Source organism: Rhinopithecus roxellana, chromosome 15 (assembly GCF_007565055.1).
Source record: "Rhinopithecus roxellana isolate Shanxi Qingling chromosome 15, ASM756505v1, whole genome shotgun sequence".
NCBI classification, from domain to species: Eukaryota; Metazoa; Chordata; class Mammalia; order Primates; family Cercopithecidae; genus Rhinopithecus; species Rhinopithecus roxellana.
The window spans coordinates 89,275,528-89,293,470 of record NC_044563.1 but is presented as its reverse complement, the minus strand read 5'-3'; the positions used below and the strand labels follow the sequence as shown (position 1 = coordinate 89,293,470).

Here is a 17,943-nt window from a genome sequence, read left to right as displayed (position 1 = left end):
GGTGGGGGAATTGAGAAGTGCCCTGCATTAGGTGACAAGAATATAGAAAGACTTTGACTTTTCCTTGTAATATAAATCAACTAAAACACAAGCAGGAGAGATCTCAGTGTAACTGTTAAATTACAAGCTATTTATTTTGTCATCCCCATACTGTGGTATGTCTATTAAACGTTGCAGACCATAATTTTCTTTTTTTAAAAATTTTTTTATTATTATACGCAGACCATAATTTTCTGAATGAAGGTAGATCTGTTGATAAAATATTTGTATAAAAGTATGCATAGGCTAGGTGCAGTGGCTCACGCCTGTAATCCCAGCACTTTGTGAGGCCAAGGTGGGCGCGTCACGAGGTCAAGAGATCGAGACCATCCTGGCCAACATGGTGAAACCTCGTCTCTACTAAAAATACAAAAATTAGCTGGGTGTGGAGGTGCACAGGCCTATAGTCCAGGCTACTCGGGAGGCTGAGGCAGAAGAATCGCTTGAACCCAGGAGGCGGAGGTTGCAGAGAGCCGAGATCGCGCCACTGCACTCCAGCCTGGAGACAGAGTGAGATTCCGTCTCAAAAAAAAAAAAGTATGCATAATTCCCAATGGGCAAAAGGGAAATGTTCATTACAGACTGAAAAGTGCCTATACAAAGAATAATGTAATTCTATATCTTTTCTGCCTAGAAAATTTCATCTCCCTACTTCCATGAGGCCTGTTCTCATCATTCCAAACACAGATGATTCTTCACTTCCTCAGCAAACCTGTGATATTTAGCTTATATCACTAGTATGAAACTTGACCTTCACACTGTCTTATTGTAAAGATATTTATATTTCCTTCTCTTCCCTATTAGTCTATCAGTTACTTGAAGTCAAGAACTGTGTCTTATATGCCTTCATAACTCACAGTGCTAGGTTCACCCTGAAAATGTCATACGATTTATAAAAGGATTCATACCACTAAAATATATGAACAGAATTACAAGAAATTTTTCTTTTTAGGGGTATTTTTAAAGTTCTAAAATTAAGATTGTGGTAACTGTTCAATTTTTTGAATTTACTAAAAACCACTAAGCTGTACACTCTAAATGGGTAAATTTAAGTATGTAGGCTGTGTCAGGCACAGTAGCTCAGGCCTGTAATCTCAACACTTTGGGATGCCAAGGTGGGTGGATCACCTGAGGTCGAGTTTGAGACCAGTCTGACAAACACTGTCTCTACTAAAAATACAAAATTAGGGCTGGGTGCAGTGGCTCACGACTGTAATCCCAGCACTCTGGGAGGCCAAGGTAGGCGAATTCACCTGAGCTCGGGAGTTCCAGACCAGCCTAGCCAACACGGTGAAACCCTGTCTCTACTAAAAATTACAAAAAATAGGTGGGCGTTGTGGCATGTGCTTATAATTCCAGCTACCAGGGAGACAGCGGCAGGAGACTCGCTTGAACCTGGGAGGCAGAAGATGCAGTGAGCCGAGATCACGCCACTGCACTCCAGCCTGGGAAACAAGCAAGACTCCGTCTCAAAAAAAAAAAAAAAAAAAAAAAATAAGCTAGGTGTGGTGGCGAATGCCTGTAATCTCAGCTACTTGGGAGGCTGAGGCAGGAGAATCACTTGAACCCAGGAAGTAGAGGTTGCACTGAGCTAAGATCATGCCATTGCACTACAGCCTGGGCAATAAGAGCAAAACTCCATCTCAAACAAACAAACAAAAATAAATAAATAGTATGTAGGCTGGGCACAGTGGCTCAAGCCTATAATCCCAGCACTTTTGGAGGCCAAGGAAGGCAGATCATTTGAGATCAGGAGTTCGAGACTAGCCTGGGCAAATGGCGAAACCCCATTTCTACAAAAAATGCAAAAACATCAACTGTGCATGGTGGCACCTGCCTATAATTCCAGCTACTCAGGACTGAGGTGAGAGGATTGTTCGAGTCCAGGAGGTTAGATTGCAGCAAGCTGTGTTTGTGCCACTGCACTCCAACCTGGGTGACAGAGTGAGACACCTTTCTTTTTTTTGAGACGGAGTCTCGCTCTGTCGCCCAGGCTGGAGTGTAGTGGCACAATCTCAGCTCACCGCAAGCTCCGCCTCCCGGGTTCATGTCATTCTCCTGCCTTAGCCTCCCGAGTAGGTGGGACTACAGGTGCCCGCCACTATGCCCAGCTAATTTTTTTTTGTAATTTTAGTAGAGATGGGGTTTCACCATGTTAGCCAGGATGGTCTTGATCTCCTGACCTTGTGATCTGCCTGCCTTGGCCTCCCAAAGTGCTGGGATTACAGGTCTGAGCCACCGTGCCCAGCTGACACCTGTCTTAATAAACAAAAAAGTAATACAGAAATATAATAGATATTGAGACCCTGTCTCAAAAATTTAAAAAAAAAAAAAAGTATGTAAAATATATCTTGTTTTAAGAAACTGGAGTCTTGCTATGTTGTCCACACTAGATTCAAGTTCTTGGGTTCAAGGAATCCTCCTGTCTCAGCTTCCTGAATAGCTGGGACTACAGGCATGTAACACTGTGCCCAGCTAGTATGTGAAATATATCTTAATAAAACTATAAGAAATGGAAATCAAATATTATTAGAACAAAAAGGTTTCTTAGGCCAAATGCAGTGGTTCATGCCTATAATTCCAACACTTTAGGAGGCCAAGGTGGGAGGATCGTTTGAACCCAGGAGTTTGAGAACAGCATGGGAAACATGGGGGAACCCCCATCTCTGCAAAAGATAAAAAACTAGCTGGGTGTGGCGGTGTGTACCTGTGGTCCCAGCTACTTGGGAGGCTGAGGTGGGAGGATCACCTGAGCCTTGGGAGATCAAGGCTGCAGTAAGCTATGATCACCCCATTGCACTCCAGCTTGGGCGTCAGAATGAGATCCTGTCTCAAAAAAATCAGTTTCTATTTACTTCTCATGAAAACAGAAGAGCCTCTATGAACCCTTTAAAAATTAGCTATTATTTTGATAACTTCATTATTATTTTTTTCATGTATTGTAACAGCAACACATGTACTCTGGAGGAATCTGGATACCATAGTGAAGAACAAAAAGTTCAACCAGGCACAGTAGCTCACATCTGTAATCCCAGCACTTTTGAGAGATTGAGGCAGGTGGATCACTTGAGCCCAGGAGTTGGAGACCAGTCTGGGCAACATGGCAAAACCCCATTTCTACAAAAAAATACAAAAATTAGCTGGGCATAGTGCTGTGTGCCTGTCATCCCAGCTACTTGAGGGGCTGAGGCAGGAGGATTACTTGAACCCAGGAGGTTGAGGCTGCAGTGAGCCAAGATTGTGCCACTGCCCTCAGCCTGGGTAATAAATGAGACCCTGTCTCAAAAAAAAAAAAAAAAAAGAAAAAAGGAAAGAGAAAAAAAAGGCTCAAGCGTGTTATAATTCCACCATCCAGGGAAAACCACTGTCAACTTCCTGGTCTATTTCCATTTAGGATTTTTTATTTATTTATTTTAGAGATGGGGTCTCACTCTGTCACTCAGGCTAGAATACAGTGGCACAATCAGCTCACTGCACCCTCCAACTCCTGGGCTCAAGTGATCCTCTTGCCTAGCCTCCCATGTAATTAGGACAACAGGTGTGTACCACCATGCTCAGTTTGTTTAAAAAAAAAAAAAATTGTACAGATGGAGTCTTGTCATGTTGTCTAGGCTGGTCTTGAACTCCTGGCCTCAAGCAATCCTCCTGCCTCAGCCTCCCAAAGTGTTTGGATTACAGATGTGGGCCACGTGCCCAGCCCAGTGTTTTTTAAATACACATATAAGTGTAGAGCTTTATTTTAGTAGAATTGGCATCAGGCTTTATATGATTTGTAAAGGCAGATTTCAACTGACGAAAGACTCCAAATTAAGAGAAAAGGACTCTTCTTCCTGTTCTCTTCCCCTCCTCTCTAAGAGCACTATGAAATGAAAGTGCTTACCACCTTTCCACATCTGCCAAACTAAGCCCAGCTGCTCACACCTTCAGACTAGGTAGCAGCAGCAAATAATCCCTGAGAGACCCATATCTGAATCTTTTCTGTTCTTCTATTGCTTCCTCCTAAGCCAATTTATTAGGAGCTTCAATTCTGGTATGAAACATGTACCAGGAATTTGGCATCTAATTTAGTTAAGCCAAGGAAACAATGCTGAATTCCTAACCAATGATGAGTATTGGAAATTTTTTCCAAAAATGTACTTGTTTTTGCTCCCATTCTTAATGTCTATAGTGGAGACTTTAAGAACTTACAGTAGTAAAATAAGGGTCAGAAAATTCAGTTTAGGGAGAACTACTGAGGTTTCTGAAAGTGTGCCTATGGGGTGGGGACATGGGTGATAACAGCAAGGTTTTGTATTTCTAAGCCAGCTGAAGTCACTAGCATTTGGCATGCTATGAGAACTATTAGTAACGGCAGTGTCCAACAGAATTATTTCCACTACTATCTCATCACCCAAAACAGCCCTCTCTTAAAGGCATTCTCACAAAGTGCAGTAGGATGAATACCTGTACAAACACCCAACTAACAAAAGGAATCTCTGGAAAGAAAACTACAAAAATAGCAATGACCTACGGTATATAGTAGTTGGAAAAATAAAAGGCCAGGAAGACACAGTCAAAAAGTCATTCTGGCTTTTATCTCAATGCATACAGTATTTGGGTGTGACAGGATTCCCTCTCTTTTTATTGGAAATGTTTCCTTGCAAAGCTCTTTATCTCCAATCTAGGCTAGCATTTACCTTCTCAATTCCCAAATAAATGTTTTTTTTCTATTTGGAAACTGCTTTGTATCTGTACCTTATTCTATTTCCAATAAACTACCCTTTATACCTATCCCTCCATCACAACTCCCTACCACTTCCTATCACAACATTGTAAAATAATAAATGTTTAATAAATGATTGGCTAAATACCTACTTCCTAAAATGATAAATAAAATACTGTTCCTGCCTTTGTAGGGCTCTCAGTCTAGCTAGTAAAACTGTGCTATTAATGAAGGATTATAAGAGAACATAATAATTGCTATCACAGGAGTCTATGAAAAGATCTCACAGGGCAAAATGCAAAAGTAGGGAGATGTAGGTTACGGCAAGCTGTCTAGGGGTGAAATTTGAAGGCTGAAGAAGATGACTGGGGAGTGCTGTCCAGGCAGAAGGAACAGTATGATCAAAGGTTTAGAGTATATCGGCCAGGCGCGGTGGCTCAAGCCTGTAATCCCAGGATTTTGGGAGGCCGAGACGGGCGGATCACGAGGTCAGGAGATCGAGACCATCCTGGCTAACACAATGAAACCCCGTCTCTACTAAAAAAATACAAAAAACTAGCCGAGCGAGGTGGCAGGCACCTGTAGTCCCAGCTACTTGGGAGGCTGAGGCAGGAGAATGGCGTAAGCCCGGGAGGCGGAGCTTGCAGTGAGCCGAGATCGCGCCACTGCACTCCAGCCTGGGCGACAGAGCGAGACTCCATCTCAACAACAACAACAACAAAAAGGTTTAGAGTATATCTAGAAGAAGTGGAAACAACATGAGAGTATTATGCTTACATAATAGAATGAGTTTCATGAAAATGAAAGTTTAGGACCAAGTTTGTGAAAAGCAATAGATGCTACCTGGAACAGTAAGCCTAGACAATGGAAGCCAAAGGAAGGTGTTAAAAATTTTTAAGTAAGGGACAAGCCAAGATCAGCTCTGTGTTTTTTATTATTATTATTATTATTATTATTATTATTTTTGAGACAGGGTCTCGTTCTGTTGCCCACAATGGAGTGCAGTGGTGCAATCTCAGGTCACTGCAACCTCCGCCTCACAGATTGAAGCAATTCTTGTGTCTCAGCCTCCCGAACAGCTGGGACTACAGGTGCGTGCCACCATGCCTGGCTATCTGCATTTCAGAAAGATAACTACAGTAATGGCGGGGAACAGATTGAAAAGACAAATAAGGTAGGGAAACCAAAAGAAGTTTGTATAATCATAAACATGCAGGAAAGAAGTGATAAAAACAAACCCAGGATAACGACTGTGGAAAAGAAAGCAATAGCTGATTCTACAGATGTTTTAGGGGCAAAAATGGACAGAATCCAAAACTCAAAAGCTAAATTAAAAGACCAAAACTATAATAGGTACTTCAGGGTTATGTAGCATGAGATATGTGCAGTCTCTGTCAAAGAAACAGCAATCTGATATATCATCACAAGGGAAAACTCTCAAGGGCAATTTTGAAGCTAACACCAGGGAAATATTAATCAGCTTCCAAGAACCATGTATAGAAAATGACTTAACTGGTATTTAATGTATGTTCTGAGAATTAAGACATAACCTTAGCTCTGCCATAAATTCATCATGTAACATTGTGCAAGATACATAGGGCGTACCTGCCTGTCTATAAAGAACATATTGTGGCCAGGTGCGGTGGCTCAAGCCTGTAATCCCAGCACTTTGGGAGGCCGAGGCAGGCAGATCACCTGAGGTCAGGAGTTCGAGACCAGCCTGGCCAATGTGGTGAAATCCCATCTCTACTAAAAATACAAAAATTAGCCGGGCGTGGTGGCAGGCACCTGTAATCCCAGCTACTCGGGAGGCTGAGGCAGGAGAATTGCTCGAACCTGAGAGTCGGAGGTTGGAGTGAGCCAAGATTGTGCCTTTGCACTCCCGCCTGGGTGACAAGAGTGAAACTCCATCTCAAAAAAAAAAAAAAGGGCCGAGTGCAGTGGTTCACACCCGTAATCCCAGAACTTTGGGAGGCTGAGGCAGGCGGATCACGAGACCATCCTGGCTAACACAGTGAAACCCTGTCTCTACTAAAAACACAAAAAATTAGCCAGGCGTGGAGGCAGGCGCCTGTAGTCCCAGCTACTCGGGAGGCTGAGGCAGGAGAATTGCCTGAACCCAAGAGGCAAAGGCTACAGTGAGCCGAGATTGTGCAACTGCACTCCAGCCTGGGTGACAGATGAGACTCTGTCTCAAAACACGCACGCGCACACACACACACACACACACACACACACACACACACACACATTGTTCTAAGTCAGTAATGTTTTTTTTTTTTTGAAGGAGTCAAACACCTTTGGCAGATAAAATCTTACACAGCATTCTGCTGTGTAAAACAGACAAAGGAACTGGAGCTGTTGGCCTTGGCAGATGAGAGTAGATCAGAGATCTGCAAGTCCCTGACAGGACTACTGAAACCTCAAAAAACAGAGCTTGAAAAGCCCATACTAGACAGATAACCTAAGTCCTTTTGGGCTTAAACAATCTAGGAGGTGCTAATTATATTAGCACCTAGGACCACTATATTCTAAAGAGGTGCAAATTCCAGAGGTAGATACAGGACTGGAGCTAATATTAAATTCCAAGGTGACCTCAATAATACAGAGGCTAACTGGCATTTACTGAGCAGTTGCATTTATGTGATGCACTGTGGTGGCTGCTTTACACATACTGTCTAATTGGCCCCCCTGGCTATCCAATGAATTCAATATTATCTATGATTTACAAATAGAAAAAATGAGACTCAGAGGGGTTAAGTAATGTAACTTGCCCATGGCCAAAAGCTGAGAAGTGAGATCTGAAGGAGTTTGGCTCTAGAGCTCAAGCTATTAACCCACCAGGTTTCAGGATGCTGTAGTCTAGTGGGACCTACCTAACTAGCAGACCTTCTGTAATTATAGAGTGAGAGACTCAGTAGGGCTGAGGATAAATATTGCATTATATTGTCTGGTTTAGTACTTATAATCCCATTTACTGTAATGGCCTAATGCACATGGCAGATATAACTTACAATCTGGTGTTTGTTAACTTGTATGATATAAATAATCTATATTCTTGGGGGAGGATAAAATAAAAACAACTTGAATTTTAAAAAACTGTGTTCTCTTTGAAGAAAGGAAACAATCCTAGAAGTGTGGCACCAGAGGAACTTCTAAGGAACCATAAGACACATCAGCACTGCCAGGAAGATTAAAAAACAAAAACAAGGCGGGGCATGGTGGCTCCTGCCTATAATCCTTGGGAGGCCGAGCTAGGCGGATCACGTGAGGGCAGGAGTTCAGACCAGCCTGGCCAACATGGCGAAACCTTGTTTCTACTAAAAATACAAAAATTAGCTGGGCATGGTGGTGTGAGCCTGAATCCCTGCTACTTGGGAAGCTGAGGCATGAGAATCACTTGAACCCGGGAGGCAGAGGTTGCAGTGAGCCGAGATTGTGCCACTCTACTCCAGCCTGGGTGATAGAGTGAGACTCTTCTCAAAAAAAAAAAAAAAAAAAAAAAGAGAGAGAGAAAACAAAAACAAAGCCGATTTCTAACAATAATTATTATCAGGCAGTAAATCTCTCACTTTTTATTTTTTACTAATCTATACTATTTGGATTTTCTAAACATAAACATGATTCCTTTTATCTTTAAAAATATGTAAAATAGATACGTGTAGAGTAAGATTATGGGTCATTTTGGGTTTTCTTCTTTGTACTTTCTCTGAATTAAAAAAAAACTACTACAAATATTATCTTAAAAAATCTTTGGCCAGGTGCGGTGGCTCACGCCTGTAATCCTAGTGCTTTGGGAGGCTGAGGTGGGCAGATCACTGGAGGTCAGGAGTTCAACCGGGAGGCAGAGGTTACAGTGAGCCAAGATCAGGCCTTTGCACTCCAGCCTGGGCAACAGAGTAAGATTCCATCTCAAAAAAAAAAAAAACAAAAAACAAAAAAACAAACTTGCCCCTAAGACAGTCATGGATCTAATTAATAGCTTTCTTTTAGAGGTGGAAAAAAAGAGACTTAGAAAAGCAGGGTTCAGGCTGGGCATGGTGACTCACGCCTGTAATCCCAGCACTTTGGGAGGCAGAGGCAGGTGGATCACTTGAGGTCAGGAGTTTGTGATCAGACTGGCCAACATGGTAAAATATAAAAAAATTTTTTTTTATATTTCTTTAACGAAAATACAAAAAATTAGCCGGGCATGGTGGCATGTGCCTGTGATCCCAGCTACTCAGGAGGCTGAGGCAGGAGAATCGGTTAAACCCAGGAGGCAGAGGTTGCAGTAAGCCGAGATCAGGCCACTGCACTCCAGCCTGGGCAACAAAGCAAGACCCTGTCTCAAAAACCAAAAACCACAAAAAACCAAGTACTAGGTTCTCAACCTTAAATATGGTAATTAATTGTTTTAGAAAATAGTGAAGTCATGAACTTCCGATCCAGCACTAATGAAGAGAAATATAATGAGTCACAAGTGCAAGTCACATACATAATTAAAAATTTTCTGAGCTGGGCGCGGTGGCTCACACCTGTAATCCCAGCACTTTGGGAGGCTGAGGCGGTCATATCACGAGGTCAAGAGATCGAGACCATCCTGGCCAACATGGTAAAATCCCGTATCTACTGAAAATACAAATATTAGCTATGTGTGGTGGCATGTGCCTGTAGTCCCAGCTACTCTGGAGGTTGAGGCAGGAGAATCGCTTGAACCCGGGAGGCGGAGGTTGCAGTGAGCTGAGATCACGCCACTGTACTCCAGCCTGGTGACAGAGTGAGACTCCATCTCAAAAAAAAAAATTCTGGCCACGTAAATTGGTTCACACCTATAATCCCAGGACTTTGGAACGTCAAGGCAGGAGGCTCACTTGAGCCAAGACTGCACTACTACACTCCAGCCTGAGCGACAGAGCAAGACTCAGTCTCAAAAAATAAAAAAATAAATAAAATAGGGGTCAGGCGTGCTGGCTCACGCCTGTGGTCCCAGCACTTTGGGAGGCCGAATGGGCGGATCACAAGGTCAGGAGTTCGAGACCAGCCTGGCCAGCATGGTGAAACCCCATCTCTACTAAAAATACAAAAAATTAGCCAGGCATGGTGGTGGATGCCTATAGTCCCAGCTACTCAGGAGGCTGAGGCAGGAGAACTGCTTGAACTGAGCAGGCTTGAATGGAGGTTGCAGTGAGCTGAGATCGCGCCACTGCACTCTAGTCTGATAGAGCAAGACTCTGTTTCAAAAAAAAAAATACCAGGCATGTTGGCTCACACCTGTAATCCCAGCATTTTGGGAGGTTGAGGTGAGTTGATTGCTGGAGGTAAGGAGTTCAAGACCAGACTGGTCAACAGGAGGAAACCCCATCTCTATTAAAAATACAAAAATTAGCTGAGTGTGGTGGTGCATGCCTGTAATCCAAGCTACTCGAGAGGCTGAGGCAGAAGAAACATCTGAACCCGGGAGGTGGAGGCTGCAATGAGCCAAGATCACACCACTGCACTCCACCCTGGGCAAGAGAGTAAGACTCCATCTCAAAATACATAAATCAATATAATAAAATAATAAAATAATAAAATAAAATAAAAAATTTCTAGTAACCAACTGAAAAAAATTAAACAGGTGAAATTAATAGTAATTATTTTGTTTAACCCAGTAAGTCCAAATTATCATTTCAATGTTATCAATATAAGAAATTATTGATGTTTTACGTTCTTTTTATTGTACTATGTCTTCAAAATCCACTTACAGCACATCTCAATTTGGACTAGTCACATTTCAAGTGCCACATATGGCTAGTGGCAACCATATTGGACATTGCAGATCTAGTCTGTAAGGAAGAGGTACAAAAGGCAAAGGAGAAAGAGCTACAGTAAAAAAAAAAAAAAAAAAAAAGAATCCTATTCAACAGTCTTCTATTTGTTTACTGGTACCCATACCAAATGGTAATATGTCTACAGATAAAGAGTAATGGGGCTTTTTATGACATTTTGCCTCAGCAGTTCTGAATTCCTAGCTATTGAGTTCAGAAATTTTTTTTTTTTTTTCAGACAGTCTCGCTCGGTTGCCCAGGCTGGGGTGCAGTGGTGCAATCTTTGCTCAATGCAACCCCCAACTCCCAAGTTCAAGCGATTCTCCTGCCTCAGCTTCCCGAGTAGCTGGGATTATAGGCACACACCACCACATCCAACTAATTTTTGTATTTTTAGTAGAGATGGGGTTTCGCCATGTTGGCCAGGCTGGTCTCAGACCCCTGACCTCAGGTGATCCACCCGTCTTGGCCTCCCAAAGTGCTAGGATTACAGGCGTGAGTCACTGCGCCCAGCCTTTTCTTTAAAATATTCTATTTTTAAAAAATATAGTTGTCTGTCAGTTACCAATAAGACAGATAACTTATTGGGCCACTCCAATACTCCAAGCCACTGACCTATAACTCCCGCATATATTTACCCTGTGTTTGCATCTTAATAGACGTTGACTTAGGTGGATTTGACATAGAACTGTATAAAAAATATTGAAGTCTCATTTTTGGGGGGGGTAGGGGAGAAAAGGGTCTTGCTCTGTTGCCCAGGCTGGAGTGCAGTGGCGCAATCAGCTCACTGTAACTTCCAACCACGGGCTCTACGGATCCTCCTGCCCTAGCCTCCCAAATAGTTATGACTACAAATGTGTGCCACCACGTCTTGCTAATTTTTAAATTTTTTGTACAGACGGAGTCTCACTCTGTTGCCCAGGCTGGTCTCAAACTTCTGGGTTCAAACAATCTTCCCACCTCAGCCTCTCAAAGTATTCAGATTACAAGTGTGAGCCACCACACCCACCCTAAAGTCTCATTTCATTCACAAAATATGAACATGAATTGAGACCTGAAAATTTTGCTAAGAATCACACAGCATCAAAGCTGATGGGCTTAGTGAACTGAAAACTGTATTTATACTATTGCCACTTTGAGGCATCACTTCAGCTGGTAAACAGAAATATTGGCTATTCAGCAATGTGTAGAAGCATCATATTTCTTTTTTGTTTTTTTTGAGACAGTTTTGCTCTTGCTGCCCAGGCTGGAGTGCAATAGTGCAATGTGGGCTTACTGCAACCTCCGCCTCCTGGGTTCAAGCGATTCTCCCGCCTCAGCCTCCTGAGTAGCTTGGATTATAGGCACTAGCCACCATGCCTGGCTAATTTTTTGTATTTTTAGTAGAGGCAGGGTTTCACCATGTTGGCCAAGTTGGTCTCGAACTCCCAACCTCAACTCATCCATATACCTCAGCCTTCCCAAAGTGCTGGGATTACAGGCATGAGCCACCATGCCTGGCCAGAAGCATATTTCTACAAGTGAGTTCAGTGATTCCTGTTATTTTATCACTTACTATTAGCATAAATGTAAAATCTTCTTGACAACCCCTAACAGTATCACTCAATGTCATAAGTGGTCATGTTAATGCTCAAGGTTATAAATGTGACCCTGAGTAGTAATTTAAGGAGTTAAATATAATACAACTCTGAAGAATGAAAAAAAAAAAAACTACTATAAAGGAACAGTCAACAAAGTATTAGAGATAATTGCTGAGAAAATAAAGAGCAGCATTAAAGCAGGAATGTACTACAATGATTGTATAAGCTCCAAGCATACCCTGCACACAAACATCCCCCCCCAACACAAATACGATTCTTGAATAACATAAGTTTTGAATTTTTGATTGTAGGAGATACCCAAGAATGTACCTGTGACTACTTTGTACATACTACAAAACTTTGAGAAGCACTGGTGCTCTAGGCTGTTACTTAGGTAAGGGGCAGCCAATGACTGGACCCAGGGTGAACATTTGAACCATGGGAAACCAGCCCATAGGTCACCTGTAGACCAGGAAGCAGTCTGGTAGAAAAAGTATAAACAGCTTTGTCCAAGATTAGCTAGGCTGGACTCTCTTCAGAAGTTGAAAAGGAAAATATGGAGGGAATCAGTTGGAAGGAGAAGAAATTTAAAAATACAAAAAGCAAAGCAGTGAGGATTATTTAGAAAGAATCATCATGGAGTCCCAGAAAAAGTATCCACAAATTGCCATGCCATGGGTGGGGGCAGTCAGGAAATCACCTTGTCTCCACAACTGCCTTGTCCAGAAAACTGCCTTAGAATTCAGCACACAAGCTTCAACTGGATTTCTGTGATATTTCCATTTCTTTAGTGTCATTTTGCATCCACCAATGAACACTGGGACCTCAGGCAGTTTGAGAAAGCTGCTGCCTAATACATACATTGTTTTTCTGAATTGGTGAGATTTTCCTAGAGAGGTAGTGAGTTACCTATTCTTGCTTTCATCCACAGAAGGGCACAGAAATGCTAAGATAGATTTTTATATTAAAAACTAGTTTTACATACCTGCATTTTTTTCTCTTGCTCATTTTCTCCAATCATTCCAGAACCTGTTACACTTTCACTTCCATCAATGGACACCTATAGGAATAAAATAAAGCTTTAAAACACTTTACATTTTGATAACGGTTTAGCCTGGTTAAGTACATGGTTCAGGGAGAAGCTTACAAAAACAACAAAAGAAAAAAAAAACTACATGGTGTTTCATTATCATTTATTTTTGTGTATATCTGAAAATTTCCATAATAGTCTGGGCATGGTGGCTCACACCCGTAATCCCAGCACTTTGGGAGGCTGAGGCAGGAGGATCATTTGAGCCCAGGAGTTCAAAATCAGCCTGGGCAAAAGAGCGAGACTCTGTCTCTATTTATTTTGTTTGTAAAGGAAAAACAAGAAAATTTCCCTAATAAAAGTAAAAAAAAAAAAAAAAAACCTTTTAAGTTATATGAGAGATACATGTTCAATGCAGGGGAAAAAAAATCAGCCCTTTTGATATAAAACTTGAGACTTTTCCTCATCTATAGTTACTACTTCTTAATTCATAAGCAGTTCCATTTATACTTTATTATTTCTTTTATAGCTCCTCATCTTTGTGTATCTTTTGGTGAATTACCTGCCACTCATTTCTCTTCTATAATCCTTTACCCTATTCCCTTATTTTTTTTTTCCAGTCTTTCTACACTTCACTTAAGATAAATGCTGATCTCTTCGATACTGACTGATTTTGACTTTGAATTGCTAGTGTCTTTTTCTTTTTTTAATTTCTGAATTTGAGACAGGGATCTGTGCTCAAACAATCCTCCCATCTTGGCATCCCAAAGTGCTAGGATTACAGGTGTGATATCACGCCATGCCTGGCCAAAATTGGCCAGTTTTTTTTGATGAGGTGTACTTTTTTGTTTTCTTTTCTTTTCATGAAAAATAAAGAAGTTATATATTGGACATTCTTGACATTGTGAAATGCTATACCTTTGCTGCATACTGTTCCAAAGCACTGATGGTGTCGGGGTCAATTGTGGCATCCCCAGTGTGCAGACCTGCCACTGTCCCATCAGCCTGAATTGCCAAGATGGTGTCAGACTGCGGGACTTGCACTGCGTGGTGGATATAAGCTGTGGTGCCATCTTCCAGCTGAACCGCCTGTAATGCACTCTGGTCATAACTATCTGAGAGAGTGGAAGAGAATGGCATTAAATTAAAGGTAAAATCTGACAAACATTTACATATTGAAAGGAAGAGAGAAATGAGCTTTTATTGAGTAGTTTACTCTGAGTACTGGACCACGTACTTTATATGTGTTATTTCATTTAATCCTCACAGTAATTCTGCAAGGCAGGTATATTTACCGCCTTCATTGTATAAATGGGAACTCAGGTTTGGAGAAGTAACATCACTTTCCTTGGGAATCAGAAAATTTAAAAAACACTAACAGGCCGGGTGCAGTGGCTCAAGCCTATAATTTTATCCCAGCACTCTGAGAGGCCGAGACGGGCAGATCACGAGGTCAGGAGATTGCGACCATCCTGGCTAACACAGTGAAACACCCGCTCTACTAAAAATAGAAAAAAAATCAGCCGGGCATGGTGGCACACGCCTGTATTCCCAGCTACTGAGGAGGCTAAGGCAGGGAGAATCTCTTGAACCCGGGAGGCAGAGGTTGCAGTGAGCCAAGATTACGCCACTGCACTCCAGCCTGGGCAACACAGCGAGAGTCCCTCTCAAAAAACAAACAAACAAAAAAACCACACTAACAATTAACAGTCAAAATCAATACGTAGAGAAATCAGAATTTGAACTCATGTCAGTATGACTCCACAGTCCCTCCACGGTGTTTTTCTTTTTACCCTCTAAATGTCTACACTAAGATATATCTATACCTATAATGGTATCGATATAAAATTGTGATTTTATATCGATATATATATAGACAGAGAGTGAAATAATAAATCTAGCCAGTTACAATTAACATATGACTAACACTTATTGATAAATAAAAAAGTGTGCCCATGTGCAGTGGCTCACGCCTATGATCCCAGCACTTTGGGAGGCCAAGCCGGGCAGATCACAAAGTTAAGAGATCAAGACCATCCTGGCCAACATGGTGAAATCCCATCTCTACTAAAAATACAAAAAAAATAGCTGGGCATGGTGGCGCACACCTGTAGTCCCAGCTGCTCAGGAGGCTGAAGCAGGAGAATCGCTTGAACCTGAGAAGTGGAGGTTGCAGTGAGCCGAGATCGTGCCACTGCACTCCAGCCTGGTGACAGAGCAAGACTCTGTCGAAAGAGAGAAAGAGAAGAGAGGGGGGAAGGAAGGAAGGAAGGAAGGAAGGAAGGAGGGAGGGAGGGAGGGAGGGAGGGAGGGAGGGGAGGGGAGGGGAGGGGAGGGGAGGGGAGGGGAGGGGAGGAAGGAAGGAAGGAAGGAAGGAAGGAAGGAAGGAAGGAAGGAAGGAAGGAAGGGGTGCAGACTTTACTTTTTTCCAACTGTAATTAAACAAATTTATTTACAAATTTAAGTATTTTAATTTTTTTAAAGATTCCTCCCTTTGGCTTCACAATAAAACCGTCTTTCTAAAATGTGTTATGTCATTCTGTAATAAAATATTCTCTAGCTGGGCGTGGTGGCTCACTCCTGTAATCCCAGCACTTTGGAAGGCTGAGGTGGGCGGATTACCTGAGGTCAGGAGTTCGAGACCAGCCTGACCAACATGGTGACATGTTTAGTAGACATGGTCTACTAAAATACAAAAATTAGCCGGGTGTAGTGGTGGGTGCCTGTAATCTCAGCTACTTGGGAGGCTGAGGCCGGAGAATCACTTGAAACCAGGAGGCAGAGGTTGCAATGAGCCGAGATTGTGCCCCTGCACTCCAGCCTGGCAACAGAGCGAGACTGTCTCGAAAAAATAAATAAATAAAATAAAATAAAATACTATCTAAAGTAGTAACAATAGGTAACATTTGTTGAGCATTTAGTATGTGACAAACACAGTTCTAAGTGCTTTACATGTTTGTGCATTCTGCCCTCACAACAACCCTACATATGATATGGACACGTACTATAATCCTCATTTTACAGATGATGAAACTAAAGAACAGAGAAGTAATCTGCTTAATGTCACACAACTAAAAAAAAAAAAAAAAAACAGTGGTTTTGAATCTACATAGTCTGGCTGCAGAGCTGTACTCATCATTCCTACACATTCCACCTCAAAACCCTGAACTTCCCTTAAACAAATGTAATAAGTATTAACGTTTTGCTGTATTTGCTTCAAATATTTTTGAAACTGTATACTTAGTTTCAATTAAACACAGTAGGCAAAGGACCCTGCTTTTAAAATTTTATATATATGTATATATATATATGTTTTTTTTTTTGTTTTTATTTTTGAGACAGAGTCTCACTTTGTTGCACAGGCTGGAGTGCAGTGGCACGATCTCGACTACACTGCAACCTCCTTCTGGGTACAAGCGATTCTCCTGCCACAGCCTCCTGAGTAGCCAGAATTAAAGGCATGCGCCACCACACCCGGCTAATTTTTGTATTTTTAGTAGAGACAGGGTTTTGCCATGTTGGCCAGGCTAGTCTCGAACCACTGACCTCAGGTGATCCGCCTGCGTTGGCCTCCCAAAGTGCTAGGATTATAGGCATGAGCTACCGCATCCAGCCAAAAAATTCTATTTAAGAGAAGAAACAGGTTAGGCAAAGTGGTTCATGTCTGTGACCCCAGTGCTTTGGGAGGTCGGAGCAGGAGGACTTCTTGAGGCCAGGAGTTCAAGACCAGCTTGAAGCAACAGAGCAAGACCCTATATTTAACAAAAAAAATTTAATCAGAAAATAAAAGTTAAAATTTTAGCTGGCTGTGGTGACACACACGTATAGTCCTAGATGCTCACAAGGCTGAGGCAGGAAAGTCCCTTAAGCCCAGGAATTCAAGGCTGTAGTGAGCTATGATCGTGCCACTGCTCTCTAGCCTAACAGTAAGATCTTATCTCTAAAATACAGAAATAAATAAAATATGAAGTTAACCATTTCAATGTTACATCGTGATTTTATTTCTTAGTCTTTTTAAAAAGTAGCCAAGGCTACATTTAAAATATGAAATTAAGGCTGAATGCAGTAGCTAACACCTATAATCCCAGCACTTTGGGAGGCTGGCTTGAGGTCAGGAGTTTGAGATTAGCCTGGCAACAGAGTAAGACCCTATCTCTACAAATAATGAAAAAATTAGCCAGGAGAAGCGGCGCACACCTGTAGTCCCAGCTATTCAGGAGGCTGAGGTGGGAGGATCCCTGAGCCCAGGAGTTTGAGCCTGCAGTGAGCTGTGCTTGTGCCACCACACTCCAGCCTGGCAACAGTGAGACCTTGTCTCTTAAAAAAAAAGCCAACCAAAAAAACAAAATGTGGCCTCTACTTTAAGTCTTCCAGGGACCAGTCATTTGGTTTGCTGTTCCAGCCTGTCACTGGACATCTCAAACTGTAGGAAAATTTTTCCTTAAACCATGCCACCTTGTACTTTAATGAAGAAATACAATTCTTTCCTATGACAACACTTCAGAAGCTAAACGCAGGTCTTCTTTCCCCCTACACTCTCACTTCTCCCTTATTTTATTCATACTTTCAAAGTTATTTTACCTTTGGAGGTGTGGTGAATAAATGCTGTGGTACCATCTTCTAACTGCACTGCTTGACCATCCTCTAGACGCAAACTGTCCCCTGCTCAAGAACAATGCTTACATTTAGATCTCATGTTTTCTAGCACATTCCAATTAACTCACTTAGCAACAAGAGTCAATAAACCATTAACACATTATAACCATCTATATTTGCTTCATGAGTCTTTGAACATTTAAGTAA

The 17,943-nt window shown here is 42.0% G+C and overlaps 1 protein-coding gene across 5 annotated transcripts in view; it reads right to left on the bottom strand.

Annotated features, from left to right (window-relative positions):
* The window catches only part of ZNF143 (zinc finger protein 143), a 63,719-nt gene that overhangs the window by 32,452 nt on the left and 13,324 nt on the right, over positions 1-17,943 (bottom strand). For 3 of the 5 annotated variants that reach the window (XM_010384830.2, XM_030918368.1, XM_030918370.1), the window contains exons 5-7: positions 17,722-17,805; positions 14,059-14,255; positions 13,096-13,170 (exon numbers count right to left, since the gene is read on the bottom strand). In XM_010384830.2, coding sequence (XP_010383132.1) covers positions 13,096-13,170; positions 14,059-14,255; positions 17,722-17,805 — 356 coding nt within the window. The remainder of the gene's footprint in view (positions 1-13,095; positions 13,171-14,058; positions 14,256-17,721; positions 17,806-17,943) is intronic. The other 2 variants (XM_010384831.2, XM_030918369.1) reach the window with 1 other exon arrangement.